This window comes from Penicillium cosmopolitanum (genome assembly GCF_028827165.1).
Source record: "Penicillium cosmopolitanum strain IBT 29677 chromosome Unknown utg000009l:1.0-9042332.0:1.0-9050551.0, whole genome shotgun sequence".
NCBI classification, from domain to species: Eukaryota; Fungi; Ascomycota; class Eurotiomycetes; order Eurotiales; family Aspergillaceae; genus Penicillium; species Penicillium cosmopolitanum.
Window position 1 is genome coordinate 7,713,264 of NW_026622679.1, and position 25,771 is coordinate 7,739,034.

A 25,771-nucleotide genomic window follows, 5' to 3' on the forward strand; every position below is an offset into this window, starting at 1 on the left:
CAGGTTCCAAATATAGAATATGAACCAACTTCAATGGTCGTACCACCCCAGGCAAAGCTCTATTGAGACAAGAATCGAAATCGATAGCCAAGGTATGTAATATCTAAATCTTTCTACTAGGAACAGGGCTGTTGATGTGTCTCGGAATCGGTTCTGCCTACTACCGTAGTCAAATCATCTGTAGCGCTGCAGATCGAGTGACCTCAATGTTACGCCACACTTGTGGGACGTAAGGTGTGGCGTTGAGGCAGTGCAATCGCGGAGAAATGTGGCGGTGCAATATCTAAGCGCCCAGACCGGGTTCATAAGAGGTGCCCCTCCCTAAACACTTGGCCAGGGCCTAAGAGAATATTCTTTCCTCTTCATTGTCTTCTGATCGAGGTATCGTCCTACCAAATCAGAAATCTCTTCGAGTTTCTCTTGTGGCTTTGTTTCACGAATCTTCTACGCGACGTCATACCCTTATCCGTGCGCTATCAGCGCCCACATCAACCTTCCTAGGTTTAGAGGACCTAAAGAAAGGTGGGCTCAACAAGAACAAGCTCCAATTTCTCTTCTTGTGCAAGAAAATAAATCAACAAAGATGTCGAGCACGACACACGACCCCCGACTACTCTACAGTGTCAACAACATCCGTGCATTCCATATCCAAGATGGCGAGGAGCAGGAGTTGACGCCGTCTGGACCGCAAACGCTGTCTTTGCTCATGGTTCCTACGGCCACATCGGTGCCTACACCACCATACGCCGCAGGTGCAGGTACACAGACACCAGAGGAGGATTTCTATCTTCATCTATACCTTCCACCCGAACTCGACCTTGCGCTACCCGCCACCACACAGATATTCCACCAGCCGCCCGATAGCTACCTGATCCCCCGCTGGGACATGGCGCCTGAAGTGGGCGCCTTCATTCGAATACAGTTTCCTGGCATTGGAAAGGGCCCAAACCATGTCACACAGGATGACATCGATACCTTTGAAACTATCCTTGCGCAGTGCACTGCCTTCCACGATCGATCTCCTCCCACCCCCAGTGGCAAGCCCGATAGCTACGCGGCATACAATCCAGCCAACTTTGCACCAGGCGAAGGATATATTTCTTCACCCACTGGGGACAAAAAGGGTGAGCACACGCATGGGAAGATTGTACTGGTAGATGAAGAGGACGGCAGTGTTGTAGGCGAACTAGGAGATGGATACAGCGTGGTTGAAGATCCGGACGTCAAACCCGGATCCAAACGTAATTGAACTCCAATTATTTTGGTACTTGACCAGCGACTAACGACTATCTCTGTCAATAGGCCCTGTTGGAATTGAACTTCCCGGCGAAGGAGAAGGCAATCGTGTCAGCGTGAGTAATGTCTCCGAAGAATACCTGGCGATGTCCCGACACCCGGCGTATCAAAATTCGACAATCGTGCAAACATCAGCTACGGCATCGCGCTTGGTTGTCATGGGATCGACGTATCTGGCCAATGCCCTTACGAGCGGCGCGGACACATTCACCAAGAAGGTGAAGCCTAACCAAAAGCCAGTGACGTTCTCCGAAGCGACTCACGCCCGCGTTCGCAAGATGGGCACCTTTTCCAACGGTGCCGCGGACATTTCCTCTCGTACAATTGGACAAGTGGAAAAGGTTGCACAGAACTTGGGTGCATCTTTTGCGCGCAAGGATGCTGCGAGGCCGAAGAAATTTGATAAGAGCAACCCACCGCCTGATTACAAGCCAGGAGTGCTGAACAAGTCTATGATTGCGTTCTCCACTCTGGCCGATGGAATTCAGGAAGGGGCAAAGAATATGCTTCTTACCAGCTCACAGGCAGCCAGCACGATGATCGGTCATAAGTACGGCACTGAGGCTGGCTCCGTGGCAACCAACCTGACAGGTGGCATCAAGAACGTTGGACTGGTATACATTGATGCCACGGGTGTCAGTCGACGTGCACTACTCAAGTCCGTGGCAAAGGGTATGGTGGTTGGGCGCATGCGTGATGGACAGCAGGTGGTTGTCGGAGCTGGCGATGGTGGCCAGGTGCCTCATGACGCGCAGGCGGGACCGTCGAATTTGGGGGCGCGAGACCCAGCTGCTCGGGGCCCATCACCGGGCCCGCCGCCTGCATACAATGCATCAGAGACGCAATCACTCGGCGGCACGCCCATGTCAGGGGCCAAGCGGTAAGCGCTCGTTCGTTCCTAAGGTTTTGTTGGATCGACAGATTGGAACCATACCAAATATCATGAAATGTGAAATGAATGTGAAATGGCCCAAGCAGATCTGATTCTTGTTCTTCCTTCAATCCGGAGTCCGAGGAGTCGTTGGCATCTAGCTCATCCTTGTTTTGTTTTGTTTTGAATTTGGATTCTGGCCCCAGCGCGATTCGATGAGGTCCGATCTTGTACATAGATAGTCTTTTCTAGTGTGTCAATGCGACAATGTTTCTTGACTGAAGGTTCTACGCTAGCTGGCCTTGCCAGTACTACGTATTCTGTAGGCACCGTAGAGATGCTCCAATTGTCCGAGTCAACGGATATTGGATGAGAATCAAAGTTTCGGCCGGGTGGGACAGTCGTAACATCGGCGATATTCCCAGGGATAATCTCTGCCACTTGCAAATCCCGTCCCCGCCAGCTCTTTAGGGCCGTGCGTCATTCTGTCGCCGACTTTCGCCCATGTCTTTTCCTCATCCCCCCCCACCTCGTTGCCGCCGGGTGCGCTCCATTCAATAAGATCTTAGGGCTTCTAGGGGTGGCAAGCGTGCCAGCGCATCATCCGCTTGACAGTTGGCCGGCCCACTCACACCAATGAGGCTGATCAGAACAGAACAGCAAGGACACCGCCAAACACCAATCGATCTGGTCCCCACACCGACATCTCAAGCAAAAGTGTGGACGGGCGTCTGACTCCTGGACGGTCTCGATTTTGTGATATGATTACGATTCCGACGTGGAGGACAACCGGGAGCGCTGCGGTGCCGTTAAGTGGAGTTCAGGTGGAGCGCAACAAGCCAGTGCGGATACCCCGAAATACCCCCATGTCAGGAACCAGTCCGAGCCGCGATTTAATAATTTTAAAATATCCATCCTCCATACTCCTGACGGAGCAGCCGAAGTCGTCATTCAATCTAAAGAGTTCCCGTGGGGAGAACGGAAGGGTTGCAGTTGGAAACTGGAGTACCGCAGGATCTGCTCGATCCGACGCGCATCCGTGGATTCAATGCAGCTCTTAACCATGGACAACGGTGGATTTCTGCAAGATACGATTCGACTTGGCAGGAGAGTATAGCTTGAAGCCAATTGATTGATGTCTGGGGAGAAAGCTCTTGACCTCCCCGACCGTGGTGGCTGGAACTATGTGAACCCTAGAGGAAATGAATGCAAAACCCTCTTTGTTCTCGAGTTCAACACAAACAACCAAGCTGAAGCTTACTCGAGGAGGCTTCTCTCTCAGCTTTGTTGCTACGAGCAATTTCCGCCCCCAGGACCACCTCTCCATCGCAACCTTAACCACTCAGCCACGGGCACACAATTTACATTGACACTCATCTCCGGACCCGTTCCTAACTGGACCAAGAAGCTATCGGGGCCCGATCTTCCCCAGGATAATGCAGAGAGATCTCGATAGATATTTGATACGGAGTACATAATATCGAATCGAGGTCGATCGCGCTTCTAGGGGCCTAATGACGATCGTCGGTCCTAGCGAGGTGCCCACTTTTCAGCGATGCGAAACAACCGGCGCCGACACCTCCCCCCCCCTCTCCCCTTTTTCTTTTGAAACGGGCTCACGCCGTCCTATCCTTTGCTAGCTTACTCCGTACTTTACGGGCATGGTGGCAGTTCTGATGACGATGGTCTCGACATTCACTTGGTCTTTGCGCTATGACTACTCCATAGACCCTCAGATACCTGCTCAGGCCGTCCGACCTTCCCTTTTGCTCTCCACATGCGAGGATCAGCCCTCGGGCCTCGCACCCGTTTCGTTCTATCACAGGTGCAGCAAGGGGATTCTCAGGGCAGAAAATAGTCGCGCCAATTTGTGTAAATTGTGTACTATCTCTCTTGCGGCTTACACTAAGTACAGTATCCTCGGCTGGATGGAGCCAGCACACGGCATCATACCTATCATCAGAGTATTAAGTATAGGACGATAGGTTCAGCTGGTAATATAGTATAGTACTGTAGAAATAGAAAATCAAATACTGAATGCCCAATACCCAATACCATCAATGGAAAAGTAGCTGGATAGTAGAAGGCTGGATAGACCCGCTGGTTCCCCCAGACTAAACGACACTACCAAGGGTAGAGGTACTCCGTCGACCAGACCCGTATCTTACTCGTACCCTCTCTCTCACCTCTCTCTCCCTCTCTCCTCCCCTTTCCCATCCACCTCATCCTTTCGCGAGGTCTGTCTCGACGGCCTCTTTTGTTCCTCTTTCTTTTGTTGTTTGTTTTCTTCTTGGGGATCTCTCACCTTCGAACCCCCTTTTTCCCTCCGACCAGTGTTTCTCGCCTTCTGGCTCCCCTCGCGCCCCCTGTCCGCGCCCCTCAGCCCTGGCTTCGACCATGTTCAGCGTCGACAATTGAACTCTTGATCGTCTCGAAAAAACCCAATCGCGCCTGAGACATACTCATTCCGCGTTTGTTTCTCTCCCCCGGTTTTTCGGACAACGTGCGACTCCCCCAGGTCGTGGGTCGGAAGAGGGGACTCTACAGACCTGCAGTGCAGGTATCTTCCTCTTCATTTCCTTTTGCTTCATCTCTCTACTTTGCCGACGCGTTATTCCGCCGGTAAATAGCCGTGATCGAGTGTACCGGCTATTCTTTGGACCCTATCGTGCGTTTTTTCTTGTTCGCAACCCCCCCCCCCCCAAAGGCGTGGCATTCCTTTCCCCCCATTCCTCCGATCGAAGCTTCTGTCAGTGCCCACCCACCTCTCCCCTCCATTCCTGCCTCAGTCGCATGTTTTATCCTTTTGTCGATTGCCGATAAGAATCGAACGTGGGGATCCTATGCTAACCATGCGCGTTTGACGTACAGTTTGTGAGGCTGAAGTCGACACTCGGTGAGTGCGACCGATCGCCCGACTCTCTCCCTTTCCGATTCTCGCCAAACACCCCTCGGGAGGGCTAGGTGTTTCCTGCGCGTCAATTGTGCTAATCGCAATTGGCTGCAGGCTCTCCTGTCGACAAGGACCCTATAGAGCGTGTCGTATTTCGTCACACAGCCAGAAAGTCTCGCCGGGCTTTCTGCGCATCGAACAGAAGGTATGCCGGCGACCGCTATGCAAACACTCTCCCCGCATTCACCCATCCCGTAAACGAACATATTGCACAAGCACATGCGATCAAGGTTACTGATATCTGCCTAGCAGCCATTTCTGAGGCCGGCCCTAATCAGCTTCTTCGGCTATGAGCACTTCCCACCAGTCGGCCTTGCCACTGTCCGCCCACGACTCTCCAGTATCTCAAACGGCATCTTCACCCGCACAAAGGAATGCGCGCAACAATTTCCCCGATATGCTAGGCTCACCACCGGTCCCGCCTCCGAGGGTCTCATCTACGCACCACAGCCGTCGCAGCCCCAATGGTTCATCGGGAGAAAAAGGCTCTCGCCAAAGTAAGAGTCGGGGTGATCGCAAAGAAAACCGCGATCGACCGCGCGATGACCGCAATGGCAAAAGCCGATCCCGTCGCCCGGATCCTGTTGAAGAAACATCGCGGGACTCGGGCAGGTCGAGAGCAGCCCCCGTTTCCGCCATAGAGATGAAACCTGACACAGAGAACGCACATGGGGCACCTCTAGTGAAGGAGTCGAGTGCAGTCATCAACTCGATACAGGTCAGCGACCCCGTCGTGGACCGGGAGAGAGAGCAGGTGCGACAAGTGAGCGCTTCCCCGACAGCTGCGCCTGGAGATATCGCTGCAAGCTACTCTAATGATCCCGTTGAGGATGGAACTCGAACTGGGCACCGCAGTCGCCACGATTACAGCAACAACGGTAACACGGTTAAGCGCAAAGAGACGACTTTCGGCCATTATATTCTAGGCCAGACCCTCGGTGAGGGCGAATTTGGAAAGGTCAAACTGGGATGGAAGAGAGATGGGAGCATTCAAGTCGCAATCAAGCTCATACGCCGAGACACCCTTGGAACGAATCCGAGTCGGCTGCCAAAAATCTACCGAGAAATTTCGATTCTGCGCGAGCTCGCCCACCCCAATATTGTTCGCCTCCACGAGATGGTGGAAACCGACCGTCATATCGGTATTATTATGGAGTATGCGTCTGGGGGTGAACTTTTCGACTATATCCTGAACAACCGCTACCTTAAAGATAACTCCGCGCGTCGGTTATTCGCGCAACTCGTTTCTGGTGTTGGCTATCTGCATAAAAAGGGCATCGTGCACAGAGATCTCAAGTTGGAGAACTTGTTATTGGATCGGAATCGTAATATCATTATTACTGATTTCGGTTTCGCAAACACTTTCGATCCGCATGATCCATTGGAGGAGGAGATTGAGTACAATCTAACCAATAAAGAATATGTCAAGCGGAAGCGCCTGGACAAGATCGGTCCCACCGGGGTTCGACGCGGTGACCTAATGCAAACAAGCTGTGGTAGCCCTTGCTACGCCGCCCCGGAGCTGGTCGTGAGTGACTCGCTATACACTGGGCGCAAGGTGGATGTGTGGAGTTGCGGTGTCATCCTGGTATGTCTCTAAACAGTCTCTGGTATTGCTCATTTTTTCCCGTTCTTTGAAACTAATATTTTCTACCTCTTCAGTATGCGATGTTGGCTGGCTATCTCCCCTTCGATGACGACCCTGCGAATCCCGATGGAGATAACATCAATCTTCTGTACAAATACATTGTCACCACACCTCTCACATTCCCCGAATATGTTACACCACACGCCCGTGACCTCCTGAGGCGCATACTGGTCCCTGATCCTCGCAAACGTGCAGATCTTTTCGAAGTGGCTCGTCACAGCTGGCTGAACGAGTACTCACACATCGTCTCTCACATTACTAGCAGCACCACGAATGTTGCAGACATTGCCAACACAACTGTCCCAGCCGAATCTCAACCGGAAGCGCCCACTCTGGCACGAAGCGCATCGGTCCGCGAGCCACCGAAGACACACCAAAGTCCCGTACCAGCTGTCGGTGGGCTTAACCACCACGCCGGAGACATTTCACAAGAATCGCCAAGCGAGAAATCGAAGACATCCCGTGATGCAAAGCGCAGAACAGTTCAAGTCGAATATGTCGCTCCGCAGTCCCAGACTGTACGAGGAGAATACCCTGCAGACACCGAGTCACGCCCTCACGGTCCTGTTCAGAAAGAAGAGCAGGGTCCTCCAGTACCCGAGAAATCAGTTGAGCCAGTCCCCATTAAAGCCAAGGAGAAGCCGCCTGTCAATTACGACAAGCCTTTGCCAGGACATTTCCCTCGCTCCACTTCGGACTACGTGGCTATCACAGGAACCCATACGACCGCCACAGCACCCTCGAACGCGAGGCCGACAACAGGTGGTTCCATGGCCTCTTTCAACACTGGTCGCCTGCCTTCACGGGGCTCATATGGGCAGCCAGTGGCCCCTACAGTCACTGCAACTAACACCGAGGGCCGTCTAGCACAGCCAAAGAGCCGCCAATTCGCACTTGGTCAGAATCCTGCACAGTCATCGACCACCTCCATCGGCCGCCCCAGTACTCAGCAACTTCCTTCAACTTTTAATCCTACGCCCCGACAAGAGCCCCCCAAGGGTCACAAGCGTTCGAACACCGTTTCTAGCCTTGGCGAAAAGCTTTTCGGGCGCACCGGTTCTATTATGGGTGGTCGCAACTCACAAAGCACTGCCGCTCGTTCTCGGCAAAACAAACGCTACCCTCCCACCAGCATGAAAGAGACTCTTCCCCGAGAGGATTCTCGCGTTTCCATGGATTCTCGACGATCTATGCAGTATGGTCACAACAGGAAAGCCAGTGAAGCTGCTGGCGAGGGCCGTCCTCGTCGCTTTTCTCTTCTCCCCCCAATCCTTTTCCATCCGAGGCTTTGGGCGGGCTCAAACCCCCGAAGAAGCACCACAGACCTCCCGGCCTGTTGACCCCCGCGGTCCCCAGCGCCCAGCTACAGGCCCCGCTACTGGCCCATCCCCAACCCGGCCTCGTGCGACAAGCTATGGAACCCAGGATGCTATGGGCATCGTCAGTGAAGGACCATCAGACGAGGTGCATGAGAATCCGCAAGACAATGGCCCCCTGAGCTATGAATCACAGATCGATCAACAATTTGCTGAGCTTGGGTCTCGGTTTGACCAAACACAGGATTCATTCGGAGCCATCTCTTCAGAGCAGGTCTACCAAAACGATGACCAGCACCATGGAAACAACTACACATATTCGTCAAAGCCAAACTATTACGATGACTACAATGCCACCTACGACAGCTTTCCCCGGTCATCTATGCAAGCTGGTCGGTCTGGGCGTGGGCCCAACGTTCTGCAAAAGAACAACCGCAAATTCGCTGATGCTTACGAGTATGAGCGCGATTCTTCCCACCACTCCGGCAGTTCAGGTGCGGCCCGCAAGGTGATGGACTTTTTCCGACGGCGCGCCAAGTCTCGGGCTGGTGGTGACGACAGGTGAATCCCTCCACCGATTTGACCTCGAAAAAAAAGAAGAAAATCGTCTTTACCCGATCTCTCCGAGAGCAGTCGTTGCAACCAAATGGCACCAACAGTCGATGCCTCAGACTGTTCGAATCCTGCAAGGCAAATTCCAATCCAACCCTGTTCCAATATTTCATCATATTCGACTGAAAAGGAGCAGCGATGTTTTTTGGATAACCATGTGATACCCTGCTTTTCCTTCCCCCATTCCGTGCATGAAGCGAAATTTCTTCTTCATCCGCCAGGTGTTTGATTAATATCTAGCATGTTCATTTCCTTTGTTAGAATACATTTTCCTTTCCCCCTTGCTTAATGTTTCTTATCCCTATTTCCTTCCACATTTTCTTCTCTGTGATTCAACGTTTCCTTTCTCCTGTCATTATTACTCTGACTGTAAAGTGGGACCAGCACTGTGTTCTTGTTCAGAGATATCTTTTACAATTGCGATCATTGCCATCCCCGTGTCTTTTTACGTTCATACTCACTTTCTTATATGGGGGGGGTTATTGAACGATAATTGAATTCCAGTGGCCCTATTTTTCGATGTTGCATCTCCTGTGTTGTATTAGTTGTCCTTCTGCTTCGGTGGCATCTTCTTAATTGGCTAGGGATGGCTTCTACTGGTTCTCGGTAGCTTCGTGGCTTGCTTCTAAGGACAGTTAATCACCTTAGGACATGGATTCGCAACATGGTCTTCCATGTTCCAGTGGCTGTATCAATCATGATAGCTTGACTAAACGAAGAGTGTATTACTCAAAATACAGAATCTCCGATCATACTCGTAGTCATAGTCATTTTTGTCCCTCCACAAGTGTCGGGGCTAGGATTCATACTTCGGGTATCACTTATAAAATTTCAATGTAGTATTTCTAAATGTACTACTAGTACATGGTAACGATATCATTCACTTTAGCCCAATTATTCCTGGACCCTCAAATGCTCAACCTTGACCAGATCGGCCTCCTTATTCAAACTCGCAATCTCCGCATCGGCAAAAGGAATGCCTTCTGCTAGTCTCTTCTCCTCCGTGATCATCTCAATTTCACCAGGGAAATAGATCTGATCCACACCAGACATCTTCTCAGACTCAGTAACCCGCTTGTAAAGATAGTCCATCCTTTCCTTGAACTCATCCATAGTCATAAACAAATCCGGTCTGATGGCAACAAGAAAATGGCCCACATCCGCAGGTTTGGATGGATCATAAGGATTTGTAACATGGCCAGCGAAAGCAGCTCCAGAAAACACACCCGAGAAGACATCCATCATAATCGACAATGCCGATCCCTTCGGTCCGCCCATAGGCAGCATGACCCCCTCCAGCGCCTTAGCCGGGTCATCAGTGCGGTCTCCATTCTTATCAAGGGCCCAATCTGTGGGAATCTTCTCACCCCTCCTCAACGCCTTGTAAATCTTGCCCCGCGCCGCAATAGATGGCGCCATATCAAGAATAAATGGACGCGCAGCATTCCCAGAAGGCGCACCGCACGCAATCGGTGAAACGCCCATCATTTTCTCCTTGCCGCCCCAGACAGGAAGTGCGGGCGAGGAATTCGTGAAAACAAGCGACATCATACCGGCATCCAGAGCCTGCTTAACGAGCCACGCGGACATCCCAAAATGATTGGAGTGTTTAATAGAGACCATGCCCATGCCGAAATCCTTGGCCATTTCAATGGCGCGTGCCATGCCTTGGTGTGCCGCGACGAATCCAAATCCGTTGTGTCCGTCGATCTGTGCGACGACGGGCGTTACTTGACGGAGAGTGGGTGTTGCGCTGGCGTTTAAAGCTTGCTGGCGAATTCGCTCCATGTAGCTAGGGATTCGATTGCTTCCATGCGTGTCAACACCCCGGAGGTCCGCGCTTACAAGGCATTTTGCAACAATGGCGGCACTTTCTTGAGGGGTGCCGTTGCCAATGAGGATTTGTACAACGAAGGATTCCAAATCCTTGTGGTTGATCAGATGCATTTGTTGTTGGCTTTCGTTGGTCATTGTGAATTTTTCTTGTAGTCGTGCTTGTTTGGACCTCCTTTTGACTTTTTGGGGTTGATTCTCATATTTCGATATGGAGATGTTGAGCCGTTTTTAAGTACGCGGGGGGCAAGTCGGGGAAGCGGATGGCTCCCGCTCCAACGGGAACACTCCGCATGGTTAACGCAGTTGGAGTGGAGATTGGATTCAATTTGTATAGAGCGATTGATACTAGAACACAAATCGTGTGGATTTTATATCGGATCGTCGCTGGGGATACTTGCTCATAGTATTTATTCATTGGCCGTTACTAATTTTACATGTGCTTAATTATTGTTGAACACATCCCACATGAGACTGTCAAAGTCCGGTGCCCCAGTAAAATCCATGAAACCCCCAGGTAATGAGTCATTGAGCAGGGTTGAGCTATCCAAATTCAAATCATAGTCATCTCCAAGTGAAATCATTGACGGCGCAATACCAATGGCCGAATCGACCTGCTCTGGAAATTCTTCGGCTACTATGTTTCCTGATTGCGCTTGCATTGAGCTATGTGGTTGAGTCCTTGTAGCTCGCGGTGACTTATCAAGGCTTCGAACTTTGATTAAGCGTTGGATAGTAGCACCTGAAAGCTCGTGGATGCAGTCTCTTGCCCGCTTAGCTTCAGTCCAGTATTCCCCGATACTGCTGAGGATGTTCAAGCTGATACCCGTGTCAGCCACCACATCGTCAATATGAACCTGTGATGCAATCTGGGGTAGTCTCCAGATACTATGAAGCATAATGAGTGTACCCAGGAAGATGGAGTGCACAATGAGCCTGCTATATACCAGCGCTTCTTGTCGGTATAGCTCTCTGAAACCATGGAGGAGCTCGACTGCATGCTGAAAACATCTTGCGAGTAGGTCATCTGAGGGCTCTGGAATACCAGGACTTGGTCGCAGAATCAGGATCATCATCTCGTGGAATTTGGTTTCACAGATCTTGGCGATGGGTTCCATTCCTGTTGCCCGTGGAATATTAAGTAGCCATGACTGGAGACTGTTGACCATTTCCCTCTGCCACTGATGGATATCAGCAACGGGAGGGTATGCGTATTGTGGTGGATCTCTGCAAATGCTGTGCATGACATATTTGATCTCGGAATTCATCCGCGCCAGCTTGAAGAGGTGAATGGAGTATGTAATGTGGGATGGAGGGGCTTGATCGAGCCTTTCTTCAACAGCCGACTCAGCGAGAAATTGATCGGCGACATCTGATGGTAGCTACCGATAATTAGCATATGGTTCCTTTCATAACCATCGTTCCAAGGTTGCGTTGCTCACTCGAAGTTCGCATGCCTCATCTCGAACTCCAATTGGTCTGCCCATCATTGTGCCCAACGTTCGATCAAAGGTGTAGACTACCCAGAAAATCCGGGTCCTCATCTCTTGCTCCAAGAAAGATATTGGGAAGTTTGAAGACACTCGTACATCACGTTGAAGTCCTAGGTCAATTAGAGCGCCCAAGCATTGATAATTGAGGCTCCAAATATTCATTCCACAGGAGGGATTGTGGAGAGCATATACCATGAGAAGGAGGGAGCTTTGCAGCCCTTCCAAGGAGCCATCAGCACATGCTCCCTCAAAGTGCTTGGTAGCCGCAGTGTAATAGCCCTCTGCAGGCAATCGAAGCCTGAAGCGCCGAGATAAATCCGAGGCAGCTATCGCCAGCACCATGTATACATGAAATGCAGTGGAAGGATCAGGATCCGTATCATTGTACATTTTTTCCAGTTTCTGCATGTGAGATGGCTCGTGTAAGAATGGGTAGGTGAGATGGATGGAAGAGAAATATTTCGATGACAACTCCATGGCGTCCTCTTTCCTGGCTGGTAAGGGAGCAGGGCTGTTGAATAGCTCCGTCGATAACGAAATCGGCTCATTTGAGCTGCTAGTCGTTCCTGTTGGTCCCATTTGCCGACCAGCGCTGGAGAAAACGAGATTTGCAAGAAAGTAACCACTCGAGGGTCCAATATATCTTGCCTCGCCGCCGGCAGACAGAGACACTAGTCCTATCTCATGAGCTTGTCTTGATGTGCGGGAAGTCCGATTGTCTTCCAAATGTCGCTCAGGCCGGATCTCTTCATTTTGATTTTGCGAAGTAATAGAACGGGTGAAGGTGTGATCTTCTTCAAATGGAGGTCCAGAATGCGCAAGGTCCACAGACTCGGGCGGTTCAGCATCTAGACTTCTACCCTGTTCACGCACCAGTGATTCGAGCCATTGAACGCGTTTTTGCAAGCTGGCAATGTAGCTATTCCCCCAGTTATTATACATTCAGTACCCGCACAGGAGATAACTCACGTCCGATTAACCTCTTGCTTCCCGTCGTTTATGCAAGTCACATTTGCCTTTTTACATGAGGTGCATTGGGGTAGAGTCCCATCACACTTAATTTTTCGGCGTTGGCATCTCCGACATGCAGCACGATTCCGATTACGGCGTGGGGTCTCCATTTTCTCTCGAATTATGAGGGCTTGGAGCGATGAGAAGTGGAAGTGGAAGTCTCGTTGCCGGAAGAAATGTGCGGGGAGCTTCCGTCGGTTGCCGCCACAGCATCTGCGGCCTTCCCCCGCCTCTTCGGATGTCATCCGTCGCCCAGCTGAACCATAAAATGTCCAATTTACCCCAGTTTCAACTTCAAATAACTTGAAATCTATTACTTGACCCCCAGTATTCTATTCAAAAATGACGATCTGCCATATCGGTTCGTTCAATGGAATACTTCCTAGCATTGTGCGCTTATTGACCTCCATGGTTTCCAACAGTCTTGTTTAAATTTCGGGCAGATGCCTCCTCTGCCGTACGAGAGGAGTTTCTTACGCAAATAAAAACACTCAAATCATTGCCTTGTGTCAAGAGCCAAAGACTTGTCGTGGGAGGTCCTTCTATTACTGAACCTATGGAGAAGAGCAAGGGGTTCCAGTATGCCTTAGTGAGCTACCATGAAGACCAGACAGCGCTGGCTGCGTACCAGGCAAGCAGTGAGCATGAAAGGTAACTTGAATACGTATTCCGATTTTGAATTTATTGTTCCACGTGCCATGGAAGCAGCTAACAAATCTAAAAAGGGTTACGCATACATATTTTATTCCTTACAGGGAAGATCTAATTCGATTTGACTTCGAAGTAGATTCGGTGGACGAGCCGCTACTTGGGTTTTAGATGATTTGATCCAAAAAGATGATGGTTTTTTTTTTTAAATAAAATATATGAATTAAACTCAAATATGTAATCGATCCCACGCAAAAGACTGCAAAGGGCTAGTTGCCTGTCGCCCATTACTTTTCCGGGTACGACTGAAATTCAATGTGCACCGAGCTCGTAAATTTGATATTTTGGGGACTTAGGCTCAGCATCTCAGATGACTGAGAGGCCTGAGGAGTAGTGGCTCCAAATCCAACAGTAGCACCACCGCCAAAAAGACCTCCACCAGATGGTGCTGGAGCAGAACCAAAAAGAGATCTCCCTACCGGTGCATGTTGCATGGTAGCGTTCTGCCCTCCATCCATGATATCCACCGCGTATACTTCTCGTCCAACCTCAGCGGCATAATCATTTGCCTTAGTGACTGCATCATGAATGACCTCCCTGCGAACTTGTGAGCCCAGGGCTTTCTGAGTGGCCTCGCTCAAACTCCAATCGATGGAGGAGATTTCCACATTGGAATAAGTCAGAAGCTGGCCAACGACCTCGCTGAGTTTTCTTATATCGCGAAAGACGATGCTAAAGGACATGGAAGTCTGATACACCTTCTCTAACGGTTGACCATCCCTGTCATGGGGGGGTGAAGTTCCGCGTGCTCAGAAAGGTGGAGGCGACATTGGTGAATCTGCAGTTGCAATACAGTAGAATTCGAGAACAGTTTACCCCCCATACACTCACAATTTGTTTCTCAGGCCGTACCCGGAACAACGCTAGTCCGTATTTGGTTACTTCAAAACAACTCCTATTTCCCCTCATCATACTGTGGAACATAATTAAGGTTCCTTGTCTCGTGAGTTATTGTAAATTACCGTATACATTTGTAGAATGTTCTAGCAAAGGGGGAGGAGGGGGGAGGGACGAGAGATTTGGCGATCTGGCGATCTGGCTTGATACTCGCCTATCTTGTCTCTTCAATTTCCTTCGCAACTCTCGACTTTACCTATCTCTTACACGACGAAGGCCGTGCTGGTGCCGTTAAGTACCTACTCACCTTGGTTGGCTAAATATGGGGTTGGCTTGTGACAGGGTATGAATTCTCGTAGGATTCTCCCTCCACAAGCGTTTCCGGCCACTAAAGTGCAAATGCTTAGCGCCCATGAAGTCACCTGATGGTGAGGCTAACGATGGTTAACTATTTTAGTATTAACGCCTTGTTTCTCTCGAAACCCCCTGAATATTGTTAATTAATTCTTGACTATGGGCTGCGTGAATTTTGGCGATAGAAATTCAGGCTACCAGGTGGGGATCAATAATGGGGTGGTAAACCTCCCGGCGGGTGAGTTATTAATAGCGTAGATGATGGGCCTAGTTAGTTCGACTAACAGCGGCTTTCTATCCCTAGAACAGCCGGAGCTACGGCCAGAGCCTCTGTCGAGACTGTACCGTTCCCGTATGATCCAGACTTTGTCAGTAGGGATGTACTCCTTGATCAGATTTACGAAAAAGCCTTGATTCCAGGGTCTCGAATAGCCCTCGTCGGTCTTGGTGGTGTTGGGTCAGAGTAACTCTATAGGAGGTTTGTTTAATACTGTACTAACGGGCAACAGGAAAATACAACTTGCCATTGAGTATGCTCATCTGGTCCGACAGCAGTCGGCAGAAACGTAGGTTTTCTGGATCCATACGAGTAATATAGCTCGCTGTGAGCAAAGTCTCCGTGACCTTGCGGATCGGGTTAAAATTCCTGGGAGGCAGGATCATAATGTCAATATATTCCAACTTGTTGGAAACTGGTTACAGGATGAAAGGATCGGCAAATGGGTTCTCTTCCTCATAATGTCGACGACGATGAGTTCTTTCGCAGACCCTTGGTGACCAGCAAAGAGGGCTAAACTAATATACAGAGCAATGCCTTAGCGCAACCACTGATGAGGTACCTCTTCGGTAACTCTAGTGGGTCTATTATTGTTACTACTCGGAATAGGAGAGTGGCGCTAGATGTTACGAATTATCAGAATCTTATCGAAGTACAACCACTGAACCAAGCCGAAGCGCTCGATCTACTGCAGAAGAAATTAAGTATCCCGACAGAGCATGAGAGCCTGGTACAGCTGGCTCAAGAGCTTGAATTTATGCCACTCGCGATCGTACAGGCCGCTGGTTATATTACACATCGATCACCCTGTTGTTCTGTGTTACAATACCTCAAAAAAATACAGAAAAGTGACCGTGAAGCAATGCGTGTACTAAATGAGGAGGCCGGGCTTCTTTACCGTGATTGGGAGGCTAAAAACTCTATTTTGCTCACATGGCAAATTTCATTTGATTATATTCGTGGGAAATGGCCGTCTGCAGCTGATCTGCTCTCTCTAATGAGCTTTTTTGACCGGCAAGGAATAAATGAGAATATTCTTCGAGTTCAGCGGAGAGAGGAAAGAAGGGGGGAGCTCTCTGGGGCTGCTTGAGGACATCTCAGACGGTTCTGGCTCAGACAGTGGATCTGATGGTGACGCTGACACTGATTTCGAAAATAATATTATGACCCTCAGCGACTTTTCATTGATAATGGTCAGAGAAGACAGCATATCGTTCACAATGCATCGACTAGTGCAGCTAACAGTACGTACATGGCTCAAAACCCATGGTCAGCTCGAACAGTGGAAAGAACAATTCATCAAAAATCTATATTCAGAATTTCCGACCGGTCAATATGAGAATTGGGAGAAATGCCGGCCACTCTTTCCACATGTGAAAGGAGCGTTATCACAACGTCCAGAATGCCAAGTGTCTATAGAGCAATGGGCTGAGCTGCTCTATAGAGGGGCATGGTATGCACAAGGAAGTGGATATATCACAGAATCAAGGGAAATGGCATCAAAGTCACGAAAGTATAGATTGAAAGTTCTTGGTGAAGAGAGCGAAGTGACCCTTAAAAGCACTGCAATATTAGCAGAAGCATATCGTTTAGAAGGGCGGTGGGAGAAGGCCGAGCAGCTCCAGGTGCAGGTGATGGAGACTCGCAAGACTAAGCTCGGCGCTGACCATCCCTCCACGCTGACGAGCATAGCCAACCTCGCATCGACGTATTGGAGCCAGGGTCGGTTAGATGAAGCTGAGCAGCTTGAGGTGCAGGTAATAGAGATGAGCAAGACTAAGCTTAGCGCTGACCATCCCTCTACGCTGATAAGCATGGCCAACCTTGCGTCGACGTATTGGGACCAGGGTCGGTTAGATGAAGCTGAGCAGCTTGAGGTACAGGTGATGGAGACTTGCAAGACTAAGCTCGGCGCGGGAGATCCTAACACGCTAGTGAGCATGGACAACTTAGCGTCGACGTATAGGAATCAGGGTCGGTTAGATAAAGCCGAGCAGCTTGAGGTGCAGGTAATAGAGACGAGCAAGGTGAACCTCGGCGCGGGCCATCCTAACACACTGGTGAGCATGGCCAACCTCGCGTCGACGTATAGGAAGCAGGGCCGGTGGGAGGAAGCCGAGCAGCTCCAGGTGCAGGTGATGGAGACTCGCAAGACTAAGCTTGGCGCTGACCATCCCTCGACGCTATTGAGTATGGCCAACCTCGCGTCGATGTATAGGAAGCAGGGTCAGTGGGAGGAAGCCGAGCAGCTCCAGGTGCAGGTGACGGAGACTCGCAAGACTAAGCTTGGCGCTGACCATCCCTCGACGCTAATGAGTATGGCCAACCTCGCGTCGACGTATAGGAAGCAGGGTCGGTGGGAGGAGGCCGAGCAGCTCCAGGTGCAGGTGATGGAGACTCGCAAGACTAAGCTTGGCGCTGACCATCCCTCGACGCTAATGAGTATGGCCAACCTTGCGTCGATATATTGGGACCAGGATCGGTTAGATGAAGCTGAGCAGCTTGAGATGCAGGTGATGGAGACTCGCAAGACTAAGCTCGGCGCGGGCCATCCTGATACGCTGGAGAGCATGGCCAACCTCGCGTCGACTTATAGCAACCAGGGTCGATTAGATGAAGCCAAGCAGCTCCAGGTGCAGGTGATGGAGACTCGCAAGACTAAGCTTGGTGCAGACCATCCCTCCACGCTGAGGAGCATGGCCAATCTAGCTTACACTTTGAAATCTACCGGTCGGTGTCCAGAACGGTGTCCAGAAGCGATCGATTTGCTCAGAACCTGCCTTGCCAAGCAACAACGAGTTTTAGGTCACGCTCACCCCTATGCTGTGTCCATATCTGACACTCTCTTGTTATGGGAAACCGGGGATCTGGCTATCGAAACATGATTCAATCTTTGTCTTTGTTTTATTTTGCCTTGGGTAAGCATCCTTTTTGTTTACCAGTCTAATTGAATTTGCGATGCACCACAATCCATTTCAAGCAATAACCTACATCGACAGCCCTTTGGTTTTCGTACGTGTAATTTACACTTGCGTTGAAGATTCTTTGAGAGAAATTTATTCGTAACTTCAGCCAGAGAACTTTTGCGTTAGCCCGGACTGTGTTTAGCATAGAGCATCTCACCTAGGATTCCAGAGGACTCCTAGCATCAGTGGTGTTAAACTGCTTCTACAACCGATCCCAGTTAGTGGGGCATATATGTTTCCAAACAGTCGCAAGTTTCTGCGGATATTTTGACTGTCTGTTTGCTGCATTCTGCTACCTCGGCTATTTGAGAATGGGTTAGCGACTGGCTTTTGATCATATCACTGATAAACAGCAACTTTGAACGGTTGAGTCTGGGTGCCATGTTGTGTAGAAGATTTGAGCAGTCCTCAGAAAGAGTGCGAAAGAGAAAAATCTCATGGTACGGAGGGGCAGGAAGGTGCAAGTGTATAGGGATTTCGTGTAAGATACGTAATGATACGTAAAGCGATAGTCCCAAAATACAGGCATAGCTATTTATAGTAAATATTTTATACGCCATTACCTAATATAGATCAGCGTAGTTTCGGGTAGGGCCCGAGAAACAAAGTGTGAGTGTCTGGGGGGGTAAACTGTTCTCGAAGTCTACTGTACCCGCCTGAGTCTGTGGAGAAAATGCCTTGAAAAGACCAGTGAGTTCATTTGACCTCGAAACCACTTCCTTGGATGCAGCTTCTAGTTTTGGGCCCTGTGATTCCACGGAAAGTCGGAGACCCTGCTCGGCCAGACGAGTGATGGATGACTCGCCGTTAACACTGATCTTGAGAGGGTCCATGTCAAGTAAGGGATTTCAGGTATTGAGAGATTTAGAAAGAGGAAGAGGAAGAACAAAAAATCGTTTCCCTTCGAGGCCGAGATCTTTATAAGGGGAAAAATTAATAATACCCCATGCCACGGGGAGGGGATGCTAATCGACGAGGCAAAGGTGAGCCTGGAGTTAGGCAGCTCCACCGCAGCACAGCCCTTCGGCAGGGCTACAGTCATGCGATAGGGCCACACCTGCAGTTTGCCATATATCTTCAATTTTTTAGGGGACCTTCCGTAAATGTCCTCAGAAGCAAGAGAAATTAGTGTGAATTACCTGTAGAAATAAATTTACTTGCCTAGGTCTTGTTGTGTCATGGGGGTTTGGCTTTTGTTCATTTTAGACAAGTTCCGATCACTGGCATGTACTAACTAGTATTTGGTAGGCACTCTGTTTTCCTGCACAGCTTTTAAATATTTGGACGGACTCCTAACCAAAGCCTAGAAGATCGAAAGATCCCCAAGTGGGGTAAGGTTCAAACTTATTCCTAGGCACTGTATGAGCTTCATACTACTTGCCTTGTGGCTACCGCGTTCACCGGGGATCTTGATACATTAATGGAACACAGTTGAGAAACCAAATTACCAAGATATTTGATCTATTGTATCAAAACTAAACTCCACGTAGCACGCCGTGACATACTACTAGTAGTAGTACCTCGTCGCTTTCCGAACATGGAAGACAACCCAGCCAGCAGGCCCATCGGTCCACGGGTTCTTCAACTTCCGAGGTCCTTCAAACATCCCATCCATGGATGTATAATGCTTGAATGCTATGTATTAGTTTCTTTTTTCTCTTTTTCAAACCTCCAATTTGAATTTTAATAACCCCAAGGTAAATAAATGATGGCAAGATATGCAAAATTGTCGTGTGGGGACCACATTTATTGTCGTACAAGGCGGATGTATTTTCCGTTTCTTTCATGCGAGCCGAGTTGATTCCAAGGTTGCCGTCTCCGTCCATTTTTGACCGTCGACGAGGGAAAAGGCTGGCTGCGAAATTCGAGAGAATGTGAGCTGCCACAAAAATGACCGGGTTCTTTGTCCAACGTGAAACTTACCTTCAAACATCTAGATCCCCTTTTCTCCCATTGCCTCCTTCTCTGCCGCCCCTTTCCAGCCGACTCTCATCACGCCAAGTTTGAGAATTACCTAGATCAAGTCTTGACTTGAGGCTAATCTTACCCACGACCGAACATGCTTAGGATTGCGGCTTCCAAGGGTAAGGGTAGTGTAGATCCCTTTGTCTCGGTAGGGAATCCTGGTACGGTGCTCCGGATGCTTGGTAAGACTGGGCTGATGCTGGTTGGGCCTCAGCCCTGACGCCAGGCATGGAAATGGCCTGGGTTCGTTGGGATAGCAGAAACGAAGAAGGAACGTGGTCTGTCGAAGACTGCGAGGACGAGTGCAGGTTGTCCGAATGCTCTCCCCGACTCTGACTTACGGAATATACCTCCCCAAATGCATTCTCAGTTGATTGTTGGCTGGGTGAATAACTGATCTGTGGCGCCGAGAGGGCGATGGATGGTGGGAGCGCCAGACGCGTCCCCTGTTGCAAATGCCCGTCTATCACATAAGACTCCATGCGCCCTGGAAACTCCGACCCCGCGGACTCTCCTGAGAGACGGTGAACGCGTGTTTGTGTATTGCGGCCAATCTTGAGGGTGCGATGATCGACTTGACATCGATACGGCCGATGGTGTCCGAGGAAGCCTCGATGACAAAGGATGAGATGATCCGGTAAGCTGAGGTGTTGGAATCATTGTGCTAGCTCCCGGGACAGCCGACGCCGAATTCCCAGGCTCTTCACCAGAATGCCAACTACTTCTGTAAGGAAGAACTTCTTCATCATCTACTGCCATTCCGGAATGGCCTGAATAGGCCAGCTGGCGTTTCAAGCGACCGACCTCGTCCTCTAGAGCAGCATTTCTTTGAAGTATTTCTTGAAATTGATCACTGTGGGATCGCATTTCCGCAATCTGGGCCTGCAGGAACGAAACTTGTGTCTCAAGTTGCTCGATATGCTCTTTGGTGCGCTGTCGAATGGATCGTTGAGCTTCCCGGTCGTTTGCACGTTTCCGTTCCAGCTGCTCGGAAGAGAGAGCAGTGACTTTTCGGGTTCCAGAGCGAGACTCGCGCTTTCTGGGTGGTGGCCCGCCGTCTTGACTGTCCATAGCACGTTTCGATGTTGGGCCAGCAAAGCTAGGCTCCAGACTCCTGATGGCAGTCCGACTTTTCTTGACCCAGTCGTCTCAGACAAAAAGGGCGTTTTTGGTGACCATGGATCTAATAGTGGCCACTGGGTGAAGAAAAGCCAGCATAAAGTCAGAGCCTATAGACGCGAGCGCTTTCCAAGATGGCGTTGAGTGTGTTGACGTACCCTCGTGCGGGCGGCCCCTGTTATCATCAGACCCGACCCGCAGTAGGGGTATCAGAGAAGGAAGCAGATGGTCTGGACCAAATCCCGACTAGAGTAACTAAACGAAAAGGACTTTGGGCTACTCCGCAATGGGGCGAAAGATGCGGGTTTGGAGCCTAGGCGGTCTCTATGGCAGCGGTCTGCAGGGGATCAAGTGCCTTAAAAACGGACTCATACCACCGCGATGGGCCTGTATCTTTCTCCGGATCTGCATTGGCATAAGGCCAGGCCCCAAGCAAAATGCCACTCGCACATATGCCGCGAAGTCAACCATTGGATGCAGAGTTGATGGGCAATTGGCCATGGGAGGCCGCACGAACCCTGTGGGTACGTACCCAGAGGCTATGATCATAGAGTAGCGTCCTTCCATCCTCCTACGGTTCCGTCGACTCCATTTTGTGGAATTGGCAAAATATGCGACTTCCGGGAGGGACTAGAAGGAATTCGATACGCTTTCTGACGCTACAACCGTAACTAAGAGGTGGTTTCTCCGCCTACCAGCCTTTGATACCCAAGTATCATGATATCAAACTAATTTTTCGCTCTTTCGTGACTGCAAATTCCCAACAATGCCTATTCTCAATCTTTCGGCTTTCTTAAGTGGGGGACCTAGCCAATCCCGATACGAAAAAGAGAAATTTATCAAAAGAAAACGAACGACACAAGGCTGTTGGCTTCACGGCATACCGGATTTGAGGTTATGCATTTTGCCAGTTCACTTACCTACTACTTCTAGACCCTAGTATGTCGGGACCATCACTCTGCACAGATTCCTCGTCTCCGTCTCCGCGCCCGAAATCGAGTAGCAAACCCCCGGCGGCGGCGTTACCCGGGTGGGATATTTCGACCCTTTTTTTCATTTTTGGCCCCCAGGATTTGCCAACGCCCAGACTCGTCTTGTTACCCGAGTCGTTCTCTCGGCCGTGTTCGAATCAACTTGCATGATCAATAAAAAGCCGGGATTCCTCTTAACACTCTCACGTAGATCTATGCACTGATAATGAAACACCAAAACAACGATCCGCATCATCAAAGATCCAATGAAATCCTTGATATGGATTTCTAAATTGCGGTATACATCTCTATGACCCCTTCGAACTTAATCAAGCGCGGGCCCGGAACGGATTCCACCAAATCTAGAGCACATTCGTGAGGGATGATTCCCAGGTGCTCAATTAAAAAACAATCTGCCAACAGCCAAGTAGGATCAATGAAAAAGCAGCCCCAGATTAGGCGCCGAAGGCCATACCTTTAATGTTCTGTGTACCTTACGTACAGTGTACTACTCACAAACAATTCATTACTTGCGAGTTAGACGCTATCCAGCCCATCAGGTTTGAATCAAAATGAAAACTTTCAGCAAGTCAAATTGACAATGGTAAGATCTGCATAGAAGGATCTAGAGACCGCCCCGGATGCAGCCAATGATTCTAAAAGGCTAATTTCCCGTCTATCACAAGGGTATGGGCTAACCTACTCGCACCCAAGTGTGTGCTATACTAGGTCGTAATTCAGATTAAAATGGCGTTGAAATTTGGAACAGTGCACGCCGGGCACGGCAGATCCCCATTAGTCGGCCTTGCCGGTCCAATAGGAAGAGACGAATAGGTCAATTACAATCCCATAAGCCGCAGCCTCGTGGCATGGTAGCTCGAGATTCGCTTACCGGAGCCCTTCCTGGACGGAGCGAGCACTGGGGCCTTGAATGATGTTTTGTTTGGCACGAGATTCCGATCGACTCTGATCGTCCCTGATGGGGCCGGATCCGAGTCCCCCTCGGATTCGGTTATTTTTAAAATCCAAGGTAGATTGAGTTCACAGCTATGCATTCTATATCCACAAGCTGAGATGTCGAGCGGGTCCGATCAAAAGCCCTGACTCGAGGAGGCTCCTGATCCGCAACGGAAAAAACCTCATCCAACTTTCCAGCCAGGCTGCAACACTGAACGTGATGCCGGGTTAAGGGAGGGGATTTAAGGAGTGGTCCGGACTAGCCTTGCAAGAAACCACGAGCGTGATACCCCAGATCGTCGCTTCCCGGGGCCTTGCAACGCCCATCCTCCAATCGCGTTCACTGCCGGCCGTACCCTGAGCGTTTCCGAATTGCAGACCCCTCGAAGCCTCGAGCTAGCCTTGCTTTACCAACGCTGTTTGATTTGTTGATCGGTGTTATCATGGCCATTGTTGATTCCTTCTGCCTAGATCGGTACTGAGGCTGTGGCCAGCTTCATGGTGGGGAACCATTCATGTAACATATAGTTAGTACCAAGGTTAGAGAGCGCATACAAGCATCTTCGCTCATTTATCAGAATCTAGAGAAGAATCTCATGCGTAGGTGACGTGGGAAATAAGAGCATGTGTCGAGAAGGTTCCGGGGATCCGCAAGGCATACATCGCGGATCAGGTGATTGCCACGGTGTTGTCTCCCCCGGGAGCTTTACCTTAGCCTTTGGACCTCCAAAATCCGCTCCGTTCCACCTCCAATATCAATCCCCCGCGTTCTCTTTGATTACAAATGCGGACAATTGGTCAAAGGTGATACTGTTCGTCTCATATCACCTCAGCCTCAAAAATGGATGCAAGTTATAAAGCTCGGAAAGAGGCATTCGTCTCGAACCTCTCGGGAAGCACTATCGGTGACATCAATGCCGTCACATTAGTCGCGCCGGTATTGTCCAACCTCCCCCTTCCTTGCCAATCTCAAAAAAAAAAGCCGAATACTCATACATGGTCTGTCTAGGCTTCGGTACTTTTGTGGTCCGCGCTCCAATCCCGGCTATCGTTCTTTACGCCTTACGGACCCGCCGCTCTTTTAACAGACTTTCTTCTCAATGTTCTGGCCATCCTTTTCGCGACCACCGCTTACTCGTCAGCACCCGTCCTATTAAATATTCTCCTCATCACCCCTGCGATCCTGTTGTTCTTGACCCAGCCTCCTCTTCGCCCTACCCAGAAAGCCAAACCACCCCGCAAGCAAAACGCCAAGGATGAAACATCTAAAGAAGATGCACTCTCCTTACCAATCCACCCGTTCCTGACCACCTACCGCTCGGCGATGATGATAGTTACGTGTGTCGCCATTCTCGCCGTGGATTTCCGAGTCTTCCCACGCCGGTTCGCCAAGGTTGAGAATTGGGGCACCTCGTTGATGGACATGGGTGTGGGCTCATTCGTTTTCTCGGCCGGCGTGGTTTCTGCGCGTGCACTTTTAAAGAGTCGGGCTTCCAGTTCCCCCAACGCTACTTTTTCAAAGAGACTCCTTGGCTCAATGCGACATTCTATTCCCCTGCTTGTGCTGGGTCTCATTCGGCTTTGGAGTGTCAAGGGCCTTGACTATGCGGAGCATGTCACCGAGTATGGAGTTCACTGGAACTTTTTCTTCACTCTTGGATTTTTGCCTCCATTTGTGGAGATATTCGATTCTTTGACGGCCTTGATTCCCTCTTATGAGGCGCTGGCCATTAGTATTGCCATATTCTACCAAGTTCTCTTAGAGTCCACCGACTTGAAAGCATATATTTTGATCTCTCCTCGGGGCGAGGACTTGATCTCTAAGAACCGTGAGGGAATCTTCTCTTTCCTGGGCTACTTGGCGATTTTCCTCGCTGGAAGGGGTGTTGGGACTCGCATCATTCCCCGAGGTACTTCCTCATCAAAATCGCCGCAGCAAGCTCGCAAGTCCGTGCTTATCAGCTTGACCCTGCAAGTACTGTTCTGGTCAAGCTTGTTCTTCTTCAACTCTACCTACGCATTCGGCTATGGCGCTGGTATCCATGTATCGCGTCGCCTTGCAAATATGCCATACGTCTTGTGGGTCTCTGCTTTCAACAGTGCGCAGCTGCTTCTGTTCTGCCTGGTCGAGACTGTGTTCTTCCCAGCTGTTCATCGAGCGAGCAGCAAGGACGGCGAAGGAGAAAGGACTTCATTTGCCACGAGTCGCGTTTTGACATCATTTAATCACGGTGGACTCGCGATCTTCTTAATTGCCAACCTGCTGACGGGTGTGGTTAATCTGAGTATTCCGACCCTGGATGTCAACGTGCCCCAAGCCATGGCCATATTGGTTGCCTACATGGCGATCCTCACCGGCATTGCGTTGGGCATGGAAAAGGCCAACATCAAATTGCGCCTATAGATGTATTATAAATTTGCAAATAGTATCAAGCTTCCAAGCTTAAAGTGGCTGTATTAGTAGTATTACCTTGCTGTTCAGCGTAATCCATACATATTTAACAGAGTTATTAGTAACACAATCCACGTGCCGAGGTAAGTGAGATCATATCGTGCCAAGACACCCGTGGATCATCGCCTCGGC

The 25,771-nt window shown here is 50.0% G+C and overlaps 10 protein-coding genes across 10 annotated transcripts; 6 read left to right on the forward strand and 4 right to left on the reverse strand.

Annotated features, from left to right (window-relative positions):
• Positions 1–583: 583 nt before the first annotated feature.
• On the forward strand, positions 584–2,180 carry N7509_010971 (senescence-associated domain-containing protein; the record flags this gene model as incomplete). Its single annotated transcript, XM_056635608.1, has 2 exons — positions 584–1,241; positions 1,303–2,180. 2 exons carry the CDS (start codon positions 584–586, stop codon positions 2,178–2,180), a joined length of 1,536 nt encoding a protein of 511 aa, XP_056486228.1.
• Positions 2,181–5,409: 3,229 nt separating this feature from the next.
• N7509_010972 (putative serine/threonine protein kinase (Kin4)) lies at positions 5,410–8,649 on the forward strand (the record flags this gene model as incomplete). The annotated part of the gene is made up of 3 exons (XM_056635609.1): positions 5,410–6,708; positions 6,783–7,934; positions 7,984–8,649. The coding sequence occupies 3 exons, from the start codon at positions 5,410–5,412 to the stop codon at positions 8,647–8,649; spliced, it is 3,117 nt and encodes a 1,038-aa protein (XP_056486229.1).
• A 941-nt stretch (positions 8,650–9,590) lies between these two features.
• Positions 9,591–10,667, reverse strand: N7509_010973 (Ldh family oxidoreductase; the record flags this gene model as incomplete). The annotated part of the gene is made up of 1 exon (XM_056635610.1): positions 9,591–10,667. The coding sequence occupies one exon, from the start codon at positions 10,665–10,667 to the stop codon at positions 9,591–9,593; it is 1,077 nt and encodes a 358-aa protein (XP_056486230.1).
• Positions 10,668–10,972: 305 nt separating this feature from the next.
• On the reverse strand, positions 10,973–13,278 carry N7509_010974 (Zn(II)2Cys6 transcription factor; the record flags this gene model as incomplete). The annotated part of the gene is made up of 3 exons (XM_056635611.1): positions 10,973–11,911; positions 11,972–12,941; positions 12,992–13,278. The coding sequence occupies 3 exons, from the start codon at positions 13,276–13,278 to the stop codon at positions 10,973–10,975; spliced, it is 2,196 nt and encodes a 731-aa protein (XP_056486231.1).
• Positions 13,279–13,375: 97 nt separating this feature from the next.
• On the forward strand, positions 13,376–13,852 carry N7509_010975 (Dabb family protein; the record flags this gene model as incomplete). Its single annotated transcript, XM_056635612.1, has 3 exons — positions 13,376–13,394; positions 13,456–13,684; positions 13,759–13,852. The coding sequence occupies 3 exons, from the start codon at positions 13,376–13,378 to the stop codon at positions 13,850–13,852; spliced, it is 342 nt and encodes a 113-aa protein (XP_056486232.1).
• Positions 13,853–13,968: 116 nt separating this feature from the next.
• Positions 13,969–14,424, reverse strand: N7509_010976 (SIMPL domain-containing protein; the record flags this gene model as incomplete). Its single annotated transcript, XM_056635613.1, has 1 exon — positions 13,969–14,424. The coding sequence occupies one exon, from the start codon at positions 14,422–14,424 to the stop codon at positions 13,969–13,971; it is 456 nt and encodes a 151-aa protein (XP_056486233.1).
• Positions 14,425–15,091: 667 nt separating this feature from the next.
• N7509_010977 (uncharacterized protein) lies at positions 15,092–15,502 on the forward strand (the record flags this gene model as incomplete). The annotated part of the gene is made up of 3 exons (XM_056635614.1): positions 15,092–15,170; positions 15,242–15,389; positions 15,442–15,502. The coding sequence occupies 3 exons, from the start codon at positions 15,092–15,094 to the stop codon at positions 15,500–15,502; spliced, it is 288 nt and encodes a 95-aa protein (XP_056486234.1).
• A 1,200-nt stretch (positions 15,503–16,702) lies between these two features.
• On the forward strand, positions 16,703–18,094 carry N7509_010978 (uncharacterized protein; the record flags this gene model as incomplete). The annotated part of the gene is made up of 1 exon (XM_056635615.1): positions 16,703–18,094. One exon carries the CDS (start codon positions 16,703–16,705, stop codon positions 18,092–18,094), a length of 1,392 nt encoding a protein of 463 aa, XP_056486235.1.
• Positions 18,095–20,238: 2,144 nt separating this feature from the next.
• N7509_010979 (bZIP transcription factor) lies at positions 20,239–21,211 on the reverse strand (the record flags this gene model as incomplete). Its single annotated transcript, XM_056635616.1, is given in 3 exon segments — positions 20,239–20,714; positions 20,729–20,804; positions 20,819–21,211. 3 exon segments carry the CDS (start codon positions 21,209–21,211, stop codon positions 20,239–20,241), a joined length of 945 nt encoding a protein of 314 aa, XP_056486236.1.
• Positions 21,212–24,028: 2,817 nt separating this feature from the next.
• On the forward strand, positions 24,029–25,591 carry gwt1 (putative GPI anchor biosynthesis protein Gwt1; the record flags this gene model as incomplete). The annotated part of the gene is made up of 2 exons (XM_056635617.1): positions 24,029–24,124; positions 24,197–25,591. 2 exons carry the CDS (start codon positions 24,029–24,031, stop codon positions 25,589–25,591), a joined length of 1,491 nt encoding a protein of 496 aa, XP_056486237.1.
• Positions 25,592–25,771: the final 180 nt, after the last annotated feature.